The 14,379-nt window shown below is 55.0% G+C and overlaps 1 protein-coding gene across 1 annotated transcript; it reads right to left on the bottom strand.

Moving 5' to 3' along the window:
- Positions 1 to 7,153: 7,153 nt before the first annotated feature.
- Positions 7,154 to 14,010, bottom strand: PTPN7 (protein tyrosine phosphatase, non-receptor type 7; the record flags this gene model as incomplete). The annotated part of the gene is made up of 7 exons (XM_009079784.1): positions 7,154 to 7,291; positions 7,813 to 7,926; positions 8,837 to 8,994; positions 9,568 to 9,678; positions 10,490 to 10,627; positions 13,253 to 13,329; positions 13,926 to 14,010. Coding segments are annotated over 7 exons (777 nt in total), but the record flags the coding sequence as incomplete, so codon positions are not given.
- Positions 14,011 to 14,379: the final 369 nt, after the last annotated feature.

Genomic DNA, 14,379 nt, shown 5'->3' with positions numbered 1-14,379 from the left:
CAGCCCGGACGGACCAGGACAGACCGGACAGACCACGACAGACTGGGCAGAGCGGGACAGACAGGGACAGCATGGGACAGACCGACACAGATCAGGACAAAGCAGGACACCTTGGACACCTCGGACATCTCAGAGATTCTGTGCCCCATGTACCCTGGACACCTCGGACACCCCAGACACCCTGCATGCTGCCACCCAGCACCCCTGTACACCCCCACACGCCCAGCACCCCTGCGCTGATCACACCCTGCACTCTCACTGTGCCAGGACTTCACAGCCCCTGGAGCCCTGGAGCCTCGTGCCCTGAATCCCCTCCCAGCCAGCACTCCACACTGCCTGCACCGCTGACACACCTGCACCCCCAGCACCCCTGTGCCCCAGCACTCTGCACCGCCCTGCACACAACAGGCCTTGCATCTCCCTGGGCCCCGAGCCCTGCACCCATCGCCCCCACCCCTCTATCACCCCTTGTGCCCCAGTGACCTCCTCACTGGCACCCAGCACCAGTGGGCATGTACCCTGCTGCAGGTGGGACCTGCCCCTCCAGCCATGCTGCCTGACACAGGCCCAATCCTGTGCCTTTACCTGCTCCCTCCCCTGAGCCCCAGTTCTCCACCACACCCGAGGGTTCCACAGGGACCCTGACACCTGCAGCATGACCAGGCCAGCCCATGGGGCTGCTCCCCTGCCCTCCCACCCTGCTGCAGCTCAAGCCACTGTCCCCCTGATGTCACCTGCAGAAGTATGACCATGGCAAGAAAAACAGTGCCTGGCTGGGGGCCAAGGCAGGAGCTCCCCTCTGTGGTGGGTGTCCCCTCCTCAGGGCTGGTGGCAGGGGCTCCCAAAGGACAGTGTGGCAGGGTGACACCAGCAATGGCGAGGTCCCCACAGGGACCCCAGCTCTAGAGACTGGGGGAACACCCACGGGTGACAGGGAGAGGACCCAGGGGGGTGCACTCTGGTGCAAGGGGACACATGGGCTCAGAGGGGACTTCATCCACCTGCTGTTTTCTTCAGTTGCTGTTTTTTTGGCTTTGAAGGCTGTGCTTTGACATAGCGCTTTGCCTCAGGCCTCGATTTCCCCGGGTAATGCCTGCACAATGTTTTGGGTGCTGGGTGCAGGGGTAATGGGAGTGCAGGGTGCAGAGGTGCTGGGGGTACAGGAGTGCTGGGTTCAGGGGTACTGGGGTGCAGGGGTTGCTGGGTGCACTGGGTGCAGATGTGTTGGGGGCACAAAGGTGATGGATGCAGGGATGGCTTGGCTGCAGGGGTGCAGGAATGATGGGAGTGCAGGAGGTGTGGGGATTGTTAAGGGGCCAAAAGTCCTGGGATGCTGAGATTGCAGGGTGTGATCAGTGTTGAGGAAATTAGGGTGAAAGGGTGTTGGGAGTGTAGGGGTGTACAGGGGTGTATAGAGGTGCTGGGTGTCAGCTGGGTTTGGGGTGCAGTGAGTGCCAGGAGCCCTGAGCAATGTCACAGGAGCCGATGAGCAATTTTGCACCTGCAAAATGACACAAAACCAAAAGACACAGCTTCCTTGAGGAATCTTTATTCACAGGGATATTCACAGAAATCTTACTGTGAGATCTTTATCCAACCTGTGCCATAGCATCCTTTAGTGATCAGGTTGGGCCCTGCTTCCATCTGCTGTGTCACCCAAGGGGTGCTGAGCGCTCAGGGCAGGTGCTGCCTGGCTGTGCCAAGCCAGCAGGACTCTCAGTTCCATCCAGGTGGGATTTGAGCCAGTCCTAAAGTGGGGGCTGACACACTGGGCATTCACAGCCTTGTACCAGGATGTTCAGCAGTTGTTGGGGAGAGCCCTGTGTGTGGAGGTTGCTCATGCTCACACCAGAGATGAGGAGGCTGAATCCACTGCTGGGGCTGCTTGTGTATGCACGGAACATAGGGCAGCTGAGCTGGGATTGGATCCACCCCAGAAGAGTGTCTCAGCCTGTGATAAATGATGGTGGGAAAGTTTACGTGATGTGCCATAAGTGACTGGGAAAATGCCTTTGTTTTTGGAGACAGAAACCGTTTTGCTTTTGGAGCTGCTGCAGCCTGCTCGTTATCTCTGTGCTCTCAAAGGCAGGCCTGAGAAAGCAGGAATATCATTACTTTCTGTAATTTCTCCATCATAACTCCTCATACCAGTGAAAAGTCATTGTCCCCTGATTCTGCATCTAATTTCTGTCTGAAGTCCTTTCTTTTCATAGAATCACAGAATCATTCGAATTGGAAAAGACCTTTAAGATCATGGTGTCCAACAGTTCCCCAAGCAGTGACAAGTTCACTGCTAAACCATGACCCCAAGTGCCACATCCACACATCTTTTAAGTCCCTCTGGGGATGGTGACCCTGGGCAGCCTGTGTAGTGCATGACCACCCTTATGGTGAAGAAATTTCCTATAATATCCAACCTGAACCTCCCCTAGCACAATCTGAGGGTGTTTCCTTGCGCTGTCACTTGTTCCGTGGGAGCTGAGCCCAAACCCCACCTGGCTGCACCTCCTGGTATGGAGCAGCAAGATGGTCTCCCTGAGCCTCCTTTTCTCCAGTTGTGTGAGCCCACACAACTCCCTCAGCCACTCCTCATCAGACTTGTGCTCCAGACCCTTTCCCAGCTCCACCCCTTCTCTGGACACACTCAACCCCTCAATGTCGTTCTTGTCATGAGGGCCCCAGAGCTGCCCCCAGGATTGGAGGTGCAGCCTTGTGAATACAGGGAGAAAAGAGATTTTTGTTTAACATTCCAGCCCAAGGAATGTCCCTATCCTGGTTTGGGGCTTCCTCCACAGCACACCTGTGGCACTGGAGTTGTCAGCAGAGATTGCACCCAGGGGTGTTCCTGCAGTTCTGGCAACACAAACTGCCCATCCAGTGCTCAAACCAAACCCACTCTCCACAGCAGACAGCAGCTGGGCCAGTCCATGCCCACACTGGGAGAGAGCAAATGAGCAAAGAACACCCTTTTCATGGACCATTCTCTCTCCACCCATCCCATTTCCCTTATGCCCAGCAAGGGAACGGTCTCACACCAGTCCTGGCAGATTTGGGGACATCTGGCTGTCTCCTGCTGGCTTGAATCAGAGTCCCAAGCTCTGACCCTGCAGAGGAGCCATGGTGGCACACTTGGGAATGCAGATGCCAGGTCTAGTCACCATGGCTGCAGCACTGTCGCTCACTGTGTCACCCGGTACTCTCCATGCCAGGAGTCTGGGAGTCTTGTGCAAGAGCTATGGGCACCACTCCAGGGCCTCTCCAGACCCGAGAATATTTGACATTCCTGAGAGGTTTTAATGTGGTTGCTCAACCAAGTTCCTTAAGGAAGCTGAATGGTCAGGGCTGTACCCACGTGAGTAATGTGTGGGTTTATCCTCCTGTTTCCCTGGCTCAGAGTTTAACCCCTGGGTTACTGAGGACCAGCATGAACAGATGTCAGTCCCATGTGCCATGCTCCCAGCCACCAGGTCAACCCATCCCTCTGGTGCTGGATGAGTGCTGCTAGGTGGTCCTCATCCTCTGTGAGATCCCACCTGCTGCCAGTGCACTCACAGAGCCTTGCTGTGCTCCTGGGACCACAGTGCTGCCCTGGAAATGACAAAGCATGCCCTGAAATCTCTCCTTCCCAGGTGATGGCTAGGTCAGTGATTACTTGGATGCTGTTGGAGAGTAGCCCATGCCTGAGTGCAGAGCTGTTATTGAATACCCAAACCACTGGACCAAGGACCTGGCCAGAGCAGTGCTATGGTCAATGGCAGTGGTGCTCTCCATCACCTGCAATGAATTTGGAGCACTGTGATGCATGACACATAACCATCATGGTTTTTGTTCCCCACCTGGTAGGTTGTTGCAAGGGTAGGGAATGGGTTACTAGCCTGGGAAACCCCAGGGCAAAATTAAAGTCATGTGGTTGGGAGATGATCTTTTATCTTTTATCTTTATATCTAAAGAATTTTCTTAGATATAAGAAAGAAGATGTTTACAAGGAGGGTGATAAGGCTCAGAGACGCTGTGGCTGCCCCATCCCTAGAAGTGTTTCAGGCCAGGTTGGAGCAGGCTTGGAGCAACCTGGACTAGTGGAAGGTGTCCCTGCCTATGGCAGGGGGGATGGACTAGATGGCCTTTAAAGGTCCCTTCCAATGCAAACTATTCTATGGAGAAATGACTTTTCCTGAGCCCTAGGCAGGAGTTTGCCTCCTGGGGAAGTGGTTCTCAGGACTCTGCAGCCCAGGGTCCCTGGTACCAGCACATTCTCCCTGCCTGGCTGGGCTGCACCTCCCGCAGCATCCACAGCAGCACCATGAGAAGGATGAGGACAGCTGGGTCCATACCTGGGGTTTCAGTGGGGGAGCGAGGAACAGGAGCAACCTTGGCTCTGCTGAAACTCCCAGACAAGCTCAGGGGCTTGATCCCAGCCCAGGGCATAGGTAGACATGAGATTTTGGAGAGGTGAATTTCCTTTGCCTGCTGGACACCCCTTGGTCTTTATGGACAGGGTGAGGGAGTTTCAAAGGACACAGATATATCCTTACACAGCCAGAGCAGATCACACTCTGCTTCACCCCTGACATGGGGTGAACCCCATGATGGGATTTCACAACAGCAATGGTATAGCCCCCAGGAATGCTCAGAAAGTCAGTGCAGGGAGGATGGAGTGAATTCAGGTAGTGGCCAGGCAAGTGTCAAACAGACTGAGCTGGTAGAAATTGAGACTGAATGACAGGAAACCTGCTTAAGTGATCATAATCTGCATCAAACAGCTGAACTGGAAAAACACCCAGCACCTGATGGGGAATCTGGGATGGCCCAGCTGCAATCCCAGAGCTGCTCCTGTGTGCCTTGGGAGACCTTCAGCACAGCTCTTGCCTCAAATCTGCCCTTACAGCTCTCCTCTGTATAATAAACTGAGAGCACAAGGAAAATGTCCTGCTGTCCAGGGAAGGCAGGAAAACTGTGTCCAGGTGCAGTTCTGCAGGTCTTCAAGTTCCCCTTCCTCATGGCAGGGGGGGAGAAAAGACTTGGGGAGGGGATTGCTGAATCAAGCTTGTCTCAGAACTCAAACCTCTATTGGTGACTTCAGAGACACCATTAAAGGCACAGTGTGACACCAAATTAACTGAGAAGGTTAAGTCCTGAGCTGTGTCTTGACCTTCAGGAAGCTTGCAGAAGCTCCACAGCCTCTCCAAGAGCCCAGGCACTTATGCAGGAGCCCCACAGAGACCACAGTCCCATCGTCCCAGCCAGCACCCAGCCAGACAGGCTGGGGCACAGAGGAAGGACTGTGCTTGCAGAGGGTCTCTCACGGTCTGTCACTCTTCCATCCACTCCATGAGACATTTCTTCTAGAGGATTTGCTCCTTGCAGTGAGCCAATGCTTAACATGGCTTCATCATGCCATAGCAAGTGCCCTGACAAGTGCCCTGCACAGAGAGACTGCAGACACAGGAGAACCACTAACAATGACCACCAGGGCTCAGCAGTACATGATAATTTCTGTAATCTTGGGTATCTTTGCCCAGTGGGACATGCCTGGGCTGCCCCTGGGTTTGCTGCTTATACCTAGTGAGACTGGGGAGAAGCAGCTGACTTGGGCTCCCTTCCCACCCCTGGACACCTGTTCCCTTAATGCTTTTGTAGAGTAAGTAGAGAGAGGCACGAGAGGACAAGGAGAGCAGCAATGAGGATGGTTACCGTGGGAAAGGAGGTGACACAGACCTGAGGACCCACCTCATGGACTGATGGGCTACTGATGAGTCAGAACTGCAGACCTAAGGAGGAAACTTTTCTTTGTTCCATCATTTCTCCTCCCAAGAGATCCACTGAGCCTGAACAAGGGGCATGAGAGGAAGACCATTGGGCATCCATTCAGCTGCATTTTGGGGACCCACGGAGTGTGGAGGGATGGGTCATGCACACAGTCCTGAGCTGGGGATGCTTGAGGAGCCTAGGCAAGCTCAGACACTCAGCAAAAGGATTGACCCCTCACTGATCTCACCTACCAAGCAGGTCACATCAGGGCTTGTGGCATGGGCAGGCACAGGCTGGGCAGCCCCCAGCTCCTTCCCAGTCCTCACTGCCCAAGTGGGTGTGTGGTGCCCATTGGTTGAGGGAAGCTTTGAATAGCTATAAAGTACTTAACAGAATATTTCCATCTCTATGCTTTGTCCCAAAATGTTTTTCCCTCTTCTTCTTCCCCCCTGCCCCGGATTTACCAGTGAAAAAGAAACCTAATAAAACCCAAATATTGTTTTGTTCTGATTTCAGGAAAAAAATAAAATTCAAAACTCCTACCCTCGTGTAACAAAAGGCAATGGGGAACCATGAGGCTTGCAAACTACTTGGGAATCTCCCCTGCTTGGGAGGGGGAAGGTTTGGGTTGGATATTAGGGAAAATTTCTTTCCCGAAAGGGTGTTCAGGCACTGGCAGAGGCTGCCCAAGGCAGTGGTGGAGTCACCATCTGTGGAGGGATTCTAGAAGTAACTGTGCATGACACTTCATGATATGGTTTAATGGTTGCAATGGGATTCGATCAAAGGTTGGACTTGATGCTCTTGGAGGTAGTTTACAACACTAATGATTCTATAATTTTACTTTAAGGCTGTTGAGAAGGTGTTAGCTGAAGGTGGAGAAGAAAGCAAGCCACAGAACAATAGCAGCTGACTTTGCACCTGTTGTACCAACCCATTAAGGTGTGTAAGAAGAGCCTTGTGGTGAGTGTTCTGAGAAAGCCCAGCCCTGCTCACAGATGATGCACAGCCAGGACAGAGGCTCCGTTTATTTCAGGGTAATTCTACCAGTGCCACATCTAACAGGGTGGACATTTCTGGGCAGCTAGAAGGCAAACTGTGCTCCTGGTGCTCTCCAGCTGAAGTTCCTCCACACAGCTTGTTCTTCTGGTTCTTGCACCTCTTGAAAGCAAAAGCTTCTTTCCATGCATGAAATCTGCCTTGAGCCAGCAGCAACGGCCACCTCAAGCACCCACTGCACCCCCTCATGTGAACGCTCCCCACCGTGTTCATCCCCAGGGTCCAAGGCCGCAGTCTCCCTGGGTTTGTTTGGCTGTGCTCACCTTGAGGGATGCTCACGCTGCTGCTCTGTGGCCTGGCAGCATCAGAAGAGGTTTTGGTGGAGGTGTCCCTGAGGCTGGTGCAGGAGAGGTCAGAGTGCGGAGCCAGAAGCCCAGTGGGAGCTCTGTGCTAGTGGCCTCCTGCCTCAGGCAGCTGGGAAGCGTAGAGAGCTAGGGTGTGATGGAGGAACTGGTACTGCTCACTCGTCTGGATCATTCCCCCTCTGCAAAGGAAAGGCAGGGCCACTGACATGTCTCCAAACCCACAGCCCCATTCCAAGCTGTCTGCACCCTGGGCACAAATACTCCTGCTCTGAAACAGGCACCAGAGCTGCCCAAATTGTACTGGGGCTCAGAAGCATCATTGGGCTGTTCAAAATGAGATTAGCAACTAATTTAGCTCTAATTTTTACCAGTACTTCTGTGAAAGTGGTCAGATGGAGTGTTTCTGGATTTAGTGGCTGAGTTGAAAAGGAATGAGAGGATGGCTGCCAGGTTCAGAGCCCCTCTCCTCTCCCTCATGTCCTCAGGTCAGAGCTACACTAGCCCTGACAGCAGAACCAGCCTGGCATTGGGAGCCAATTGCTGTCTACACACCTGCATCCTCCAGCAACCCTCTGGTTTCCATTAAAAGTAGTCCCCATGGCCCCTTGGGATGCCCATCCCCACATCCCTCCCACATCCCTCCTCCCAGGCTTGGCACCCAGCAGTCCTCTCTGAGGAGCCACCTGCTCTGAGCACCCACCTGTCTATGCGGAGACGGCACACGATTCCCAGGATATCCACCTCCCCCTTGTCCCTCAGCTGCTGGCACCCGATCCTGGTGGCAATGAAGCAGCCCGTGCGGCCAATGCCTGCGCTGTGGGACAGACACAGCTGTGCTGAGCACCAGCAGCATCCCCTGCCTGCACCTGGATCTGGCCAAGCTGGACACACTCCTGGAGTGTTTTGCTGCCATAATGCCCTTCCTGGAGGGAAGCTCCTAGTCCCAGCACCCAGCCCAACCTTAGCCAGATGCCAAAAGCCATGGGCTGGGGTCACTCTGCCATGGCAAGAGGGTCTTGCCATGTTGCACAGCCTAGTTGAAGCTGCTCTGGAAGCACAAAACCAGTGTGTGCCTCTGGCCCTGTGCAATGCAGAGGGCTCTGCAGCCCCTTCCCCTCCCAGCTGGGTTCTAACCCAGCGCCCAGTGGTTGGCACTGGTTTTGCTAGCCTGCAGCAGCACATGCTGGGTATGTTCCATAGGAATGACCAGGTGCTCTGCTCCACTGTTCCCAAATTCACTTAGCAGGATGGAAAAAGAGGCAGAGGCTACTTCCCACAGGAGGGATGCCCTGAAATACAGCTCCACAACCGAGCCACACTCCATGCCTGGTGGCAGAGGGAAAGGGAATCATGGAATCACAGAATGGGTCAAGTTGGAAGGAAGCGCCCATGGGATAATCTGATCCCACCTTCCTGCCCAAGCAGGATCTTCCAGTGCCATGGATGTGCTATGGGGCTGGTGGCTGGGTCCCAACTGCAAACCTCTCCTGCTCCCACCCTGCAGTTCATGGCCCCAGGTGCAGGTTATGCCATGCTAATGCCTCCATCCTGCTACCAGGACAGGAGCTGCTGGCTGACAGCTCTGCTACGGGGATGCTGTGCCCTGGGGTTTCTGCACCACAGCAGGACCAGTGCATTCACACGTGGGATTTTCCAGTCCGGCATTTGCAGACTGACCCTGAGGTGAAGTATAGACAGGGCTCAGGTGAGGGACAAGCTCTTACCTGCAGTGCACCACGATGGGCCCTGTGCTGGCTCCAGCCTGCAGAGTCTCTTCCACCTTGGACACCAGGTGCAGCAGGGGCTTGGCAGAATCAGGTGTTTGCTGGTCAGGCCAGGAAGGGAAGAGGATGTGTTTGACCTTGCGGCATTCTCCTTCAAGCTTTTCCAGCACAGAAGAAAGAGAAATCAGGATGTGGGAGCATGGGTCAAATGAAGGCATGGAATCAGCTCAAGCAGAGGCCTGGCAGCCTGTGCCCATCTCAATTGCTCTCCTCTGAAATCCTTCTTTGAGCCTCTGCCAGAGTCCTGGGAGAGACCCCTGGGCCAGAGGGGTCCCATCCCAGATGATGGTAACAGATGCTGAGTGTCACAATATTGTCCCCACAGTCCAGGCAAAGCAAGCAAGATCCTTTAGGCTAGTGTCAGCCCAGAGTGACTATGGTGAACCCATGGGGCAGAGCCCAGCAACACAGTGCAAACAACACCAGGCTGGCCGGGCAGCTCTCCCCAGCTGACCCCTCTCTTCCATGCCCCAGGGCTGGGTCCTGCTCCCTCCCAGCCTCCCTGGGCAGGAGGAGCTCTGCAGACCCCTCCTCTGGCTCATCAGAACCATGAACCCTCTGCTCTCCTATCACACAGCATTGCTATCACACTAGAGGTCCTGGGGCTGACAGGGACACTGCCAGGCACTGCTGCATGCCCCCTCTGACCCCAGGCTGGGGCTGGAACCCACCTGGATGGAGAGGTCCCGGACCACGTACTCCATGCACTCGCTCACCCCCTGCACGCGGACGGTGAAGGGGCCGTAGGTGCCCTCCTTCTCGGGCCAGTAGTGGACACATTTCTGAAGGACAAGGCATGATTGTGGCTGTGGAGATGCTTAAGGCACCAGCTGGATGTTTGAGCTGTGCTTGGCTCAATGCTCTTGGGAAGGGGCATCACCTGGGCAGGAGTGGGGACACAGGGAAGGTGGATGTGGAGTAAACCAGAGGCGAAGCAAGGAAGGGATAGATCCCTCTCCCTGCATCTGCTGCCCTGTGCCCTCTCCCATGTCCTGCCCAAGCTTTCAGACCCCAGGGCTGCATGGCACTCCCCAGGCCCATGGGAGCTACCAAACTCAGCAGGACCCAGGGCACAGGGAGGCTGTGTCAGCTAGGACAGAAGGGAGCAAGGACATGGCCATGAAAGAGAGGGGGAGTTTTCAGCTCTCAGTTCCCCCAGGCAGGTGCTGGTTGGATGAGGAGCCAAGGATCTCAGCAACAGCACAGTGCTGCTGGCTCCCATCCCAGCTGGATCCCCTGGCTGAGAGCTCCCAGCCCAGGGGAGAGCTGTGGGAGCCAGAGGGGCACTGCTGCCTGCTGCTTCTGCCCCCTTCCCGGGAGTTGCCCTAATCCCTTTATCCCATTCCCCAGCTGTCAAAGCATGCTCAGAGCATGAGGCCATGTGAGGAGGAGAGGCTTTGCGGGACGGGGCTGAGGCTGCAGCCCTGGGGTTCTCCTTCTCCACCTGTGACCCATCAGGGAACCCTCTGAGACCAAAGCACAGCAAGTGGGTGCCCAGACCCCCCATCTGGTCTCATACAACCCTTTGCTGTTGTCATTACCCCACCCTGTGCCCCTGGCTGGGGGGCTGGGCCTGGGGAGGGACAGTGGTACCTCCTTGCGCTCCTGGAGCTTGGTGAGCATGACGATGAGGGGTGCCTCCTCCTGCCACACCATCTCCCAGAAGTCGGTGACAGTGTTCAGCATGGGTCCCTGGGTGGCAATGTACTCCTGGGGCCGCCCTGTGTAGCCCTGCCGAGCACACAGACCATCAGGGAAGCTGGGGGGACCCTGAGAGGAGCAGGAACCTGTCTCTAGGCCACTCCAGCCCTCACGGTGCTTTTCTGCCTCTACAGGTGAGAGGCTGAGCTACACAGGCTATTTCCTATGAAATATGTCCTTGAAATGCTTTTATAGACCTGAGGAGGAACTACCAGGCAACCTCCCCATTCCCCTGGTCCCACCATCCAGGAGCAAGTCCATGGAGCTCCGTGAAGCCCATGTGCTCCCAAGCTCCTGCAAACATCCCCAGGTTATCTGTTTGATGACAGCCAGTGTGGCAGAGCCCACATAGGGAGCTGCACTCCTCACCACGGGCTTTTTTTCCCAGGGAAAATGTTTGTGTTTCACAGCTCCAAGCATCCTCTGCCTCCATTGTCACTTCCTCTCCCAGTATAAAATTGCCAAAGATACTGAAAAGCTCTGTGTCCTGCTCAGCTCCTGTGGACATTGTGCAGTGGCAGCAGGCAGGAGCTGGAGGGCAGGTACAGGCAGAGGTGTGGGAAAGCCTTCTCCCAGGGCCAGTAACATGTTACTCCAGCTCCCACCTGGAGATGCCATTTGGTAACACAGCAAGCAGTCAGGGACACAGCTGAGGATGCCCCAGAGATGCTGGGGAGGCACCCTCAGTGCTCACAGCTTTTTGAAAAGTGAGGGCACAGCACTCCAGGCAGAGCTTTATGGCTTTGTCAAAAGAGGTCTCAGATCAAAACGTACCCAAAACCCTGTGATTTAATCCAGGCCTTCCCAGCAATCCTGTTAATATTTTGGTCTCACAAGAAGTTGCACTGGCCCAGGAGGGGGCAAGAATGTTTTCAGGAACGTTTTGCAAAGCCCTATTTTCATGCCTCATGATTATTTCTTTTTCCTAGGAAACATGATTTTCCATTCAGAAGGAGATTTGCAGTAAGACCTGGAGGTGTAAACCCTGGGAATTCCCACACACCCACCTGCTCCTGTTAATATTTTGGTCTCACAAGAAGTTGCACTGGCCCAGGAGGGGGCAAGAATGTTTTCAGGAACGTTTTGCAAAGCCCTATTTTCATGCCTCATGATTATTTCTTTTTCCTAGGAAACATGATTTTCCATTCAGAAGGAGATTTGCAGTAAGACCTGGAGGTGTAAACCCTGGGAATTCCCACACACCCACCTGCTCCCTCAAAAACAAAACATTTCATGGGACACCATCAGCAAGTAAAGCTGTGTGGGGCTGATGTGATCGAGCACCTGCAGAGCCCTCCCAGACTCCTGTGCCTCCCAGGCATGCCAGGAGCAGGCTGGGTTGCTAATTTCCTGTTGTGCCCACCATGACATCCTTGGAGAGGTAAGTAGAAGAAAGGAGTCAGGAGAAAACAGCTCCACACAGGGATGTGTGGGCACATGTGTGCTCCGGTGTGCACACCGGTGTGCACCTGTGTGTGAGACAGGGATGGGCAGTGTTTGTGCATTGTTAGTAGTCATGTGAGACAGACGATGCCACGTACAGCCCGATGGGCAGGGACAGGATGACAGTGTCACCCAGTGTGAAGCTGCACACTGCCAGGCTCTCTGTGAAGACTAGCAATTCCACTGCTGCCCATGGTCAAACTTCACTGGGACCAGACAAAGCTCCCAGCAGCATGGGGCACAGTGCTCCTGTTCCAAAGGCATTTTTGACCCTCCTCACCGAATGCTGATTGCTGCTGTCTCAGTGTATCCCACCTATAAGCACCAGCAGAAATGATGCTCCTAACTGCCCTTTGGTTCCAACCCACACCCTCCAACCTCCTTCCAGGCCTAGCCATCACCCCAGAGGGCACTTTTTGTAGGCTGCTTTTCTGAGTCCCACTTTCCCTCACTGCCATACACTCAGAGAGTGCAGACTCACCTCTACTTCCCAGGGCCTTGGCCATTCCTGAAGGAAGGGTGCCAAAGGAGATGGACTGCTCAGAAAGCAGCCTGCCCACCTGGCAGAGCTGGCACCTGCCTAATGTGGCATGCCATTTTGGGGTGATGTGTGGGTCAGCACAAGTGAGACTACAGCCTGGAAGAGTTTGCACCAGAATGGACATCAAAATCAGGTTGTCCAAGTAGCACCCTTGGGTCTGGGGATTTCTCAGTCTCTGGAAAGGGACCCCATTGGGTGCCAAAGATAAGCTGAGCCCCACCTTTGTCAGCTTTCTTCTCAGGAAATTGCAACAAACCCCATAAGGAGAAAGTAAATCCATGGATATGTGGGGGTTGAGTATCTCCAGGCTGCCATGCTCTGCTGACACAGCTTGTCTCCCATGGCCTTGCCAGACAATACGCCAGTGTGTGAGGAGGAGGTGGAGAAGGCCCTGTGAAGGAGCTCACTGGGTGCTCAACCTGCTGGGGAGCTGACAGCTGCCCCCTCATGAGAGACACTCCCACCAAAAGGAACAGTGTGGATGGAGTCACATCCCTCCAGCTCCAAAAGGGGTGGCAAGTTCAGATGGATGCCCGACAGCAGCCACGGGACAGTGGGTGACAGTCAGTGGCATGGTGTGTGGGTCCCAGTGTGGCACCTGCAGCCTGATGCCTTGTGAGCCATGGGCTGCAGGACCTGGTAGCTGCTCTCTGGCTAGGCAGGACACTCACCGTGATGTAGTTGGCATTTATGTAGCTGTCTTCCTCCTGCTTCCCTGCCCTCCTGAGGCAGACCCGGCTCTCAGGATCTGAAAAATGTGGCAGGTATTACCCCAGGGACTGACCCTGTTCATCCTCCCTGCCTCAGCCTTTGGGGCTGGAGGCTGAGTCCTCCTGCTCTGTGTCATGCTCAGAGCTGTCTGCACCCTCCCTCAGGTCCATTCTTCCTCCACTTCACCCTCTGACAGGGCACAGCCAGGGTCCACGCCCCAACCTGCACCTACAACAGTTAGCATGTGGCATAACTCACACACTGGGTGATGACCACCCAGGACCTGACTAGAGCCCAGCCGAGTCCTTCCATAATGTCCTCAGCCTTTACACCCCTAGGGACATGCCGTTGGGACATGTAAGGCCCCACTGTGGCAGGGGGAACCCAGACTGGGCTATCCTGCATGGTGCACCTGAGCAGTACCCCAGGTACCACCCCGTAGGTACCACCCCATAGCACTGTCTACACCCCCTGCAACACAGCACCCAGTTCCTGTAACATGGGGAGTGGAAACAAGCATGGCAGGAACACCAAGAGCACCCAGAAGTGCCCACCCCCCACCTGGCTACTCCAGGTCCCCCCTCTCCCACGAGTACAGGTGAATGTGAGGCAAAGGGATGCAGTGGCACATACTGGGGAGGATGGTTTTGTATCTGTCCTTGAAGGTATGTCCAGGGATCTCCAGCTCCTCTGGACTCACGAAGTTGGGTGGGATTTTCTGCAGGAGAAAGAACAGCCGTGACGAAAAGCCCATTGCTACCACCTATGTCCCCTGCTGGAGGCAGAGCTGGTCCTCTGGCAGTGTGTGGCTGATCCAGGGACACAGAGGCATCATCAGAGATGCCAGCTCCTAGGATGAGCCCTGTCCTTACCCCAGATGTGGCCCACCACAGACACCTTCCAGAGAGGCCACCTTGGGAGAAGAACTTGGCATGGGAGGGCAGGACAGGCTTTCCAGGGACCCCAACGGGACAGGTGTGCACCAGGGAGTGGATGGTACCTGGGCACCCCTCCCCTCTGTTTGCCCACACTGCCTGCCGTGCCTCTGGGGCTGTGGAGCACAGCTCAGACCTCCCTCAGAGATGTC

The sequence above is a fragment of the Acanthisitta chloris genome, unplaced genomic scaffold (genome assembly GCF_000695815.1).
Source record: "Acanthisitta chloris isolate BGI_N310 unplaced genomic scaffold, ASM69581v1 scaffold14998, whole genome shotgun sequence".
Lineage (NCBI taxonomy): Eukaryota > Metazoa > Chordata > Aves > Passeriformes > Acanthisittidae > Acanthisitta > Acanthisitta chloris.
This window is presented reverse-complemented; position numbering and strand designations above follow the sequence as displayed.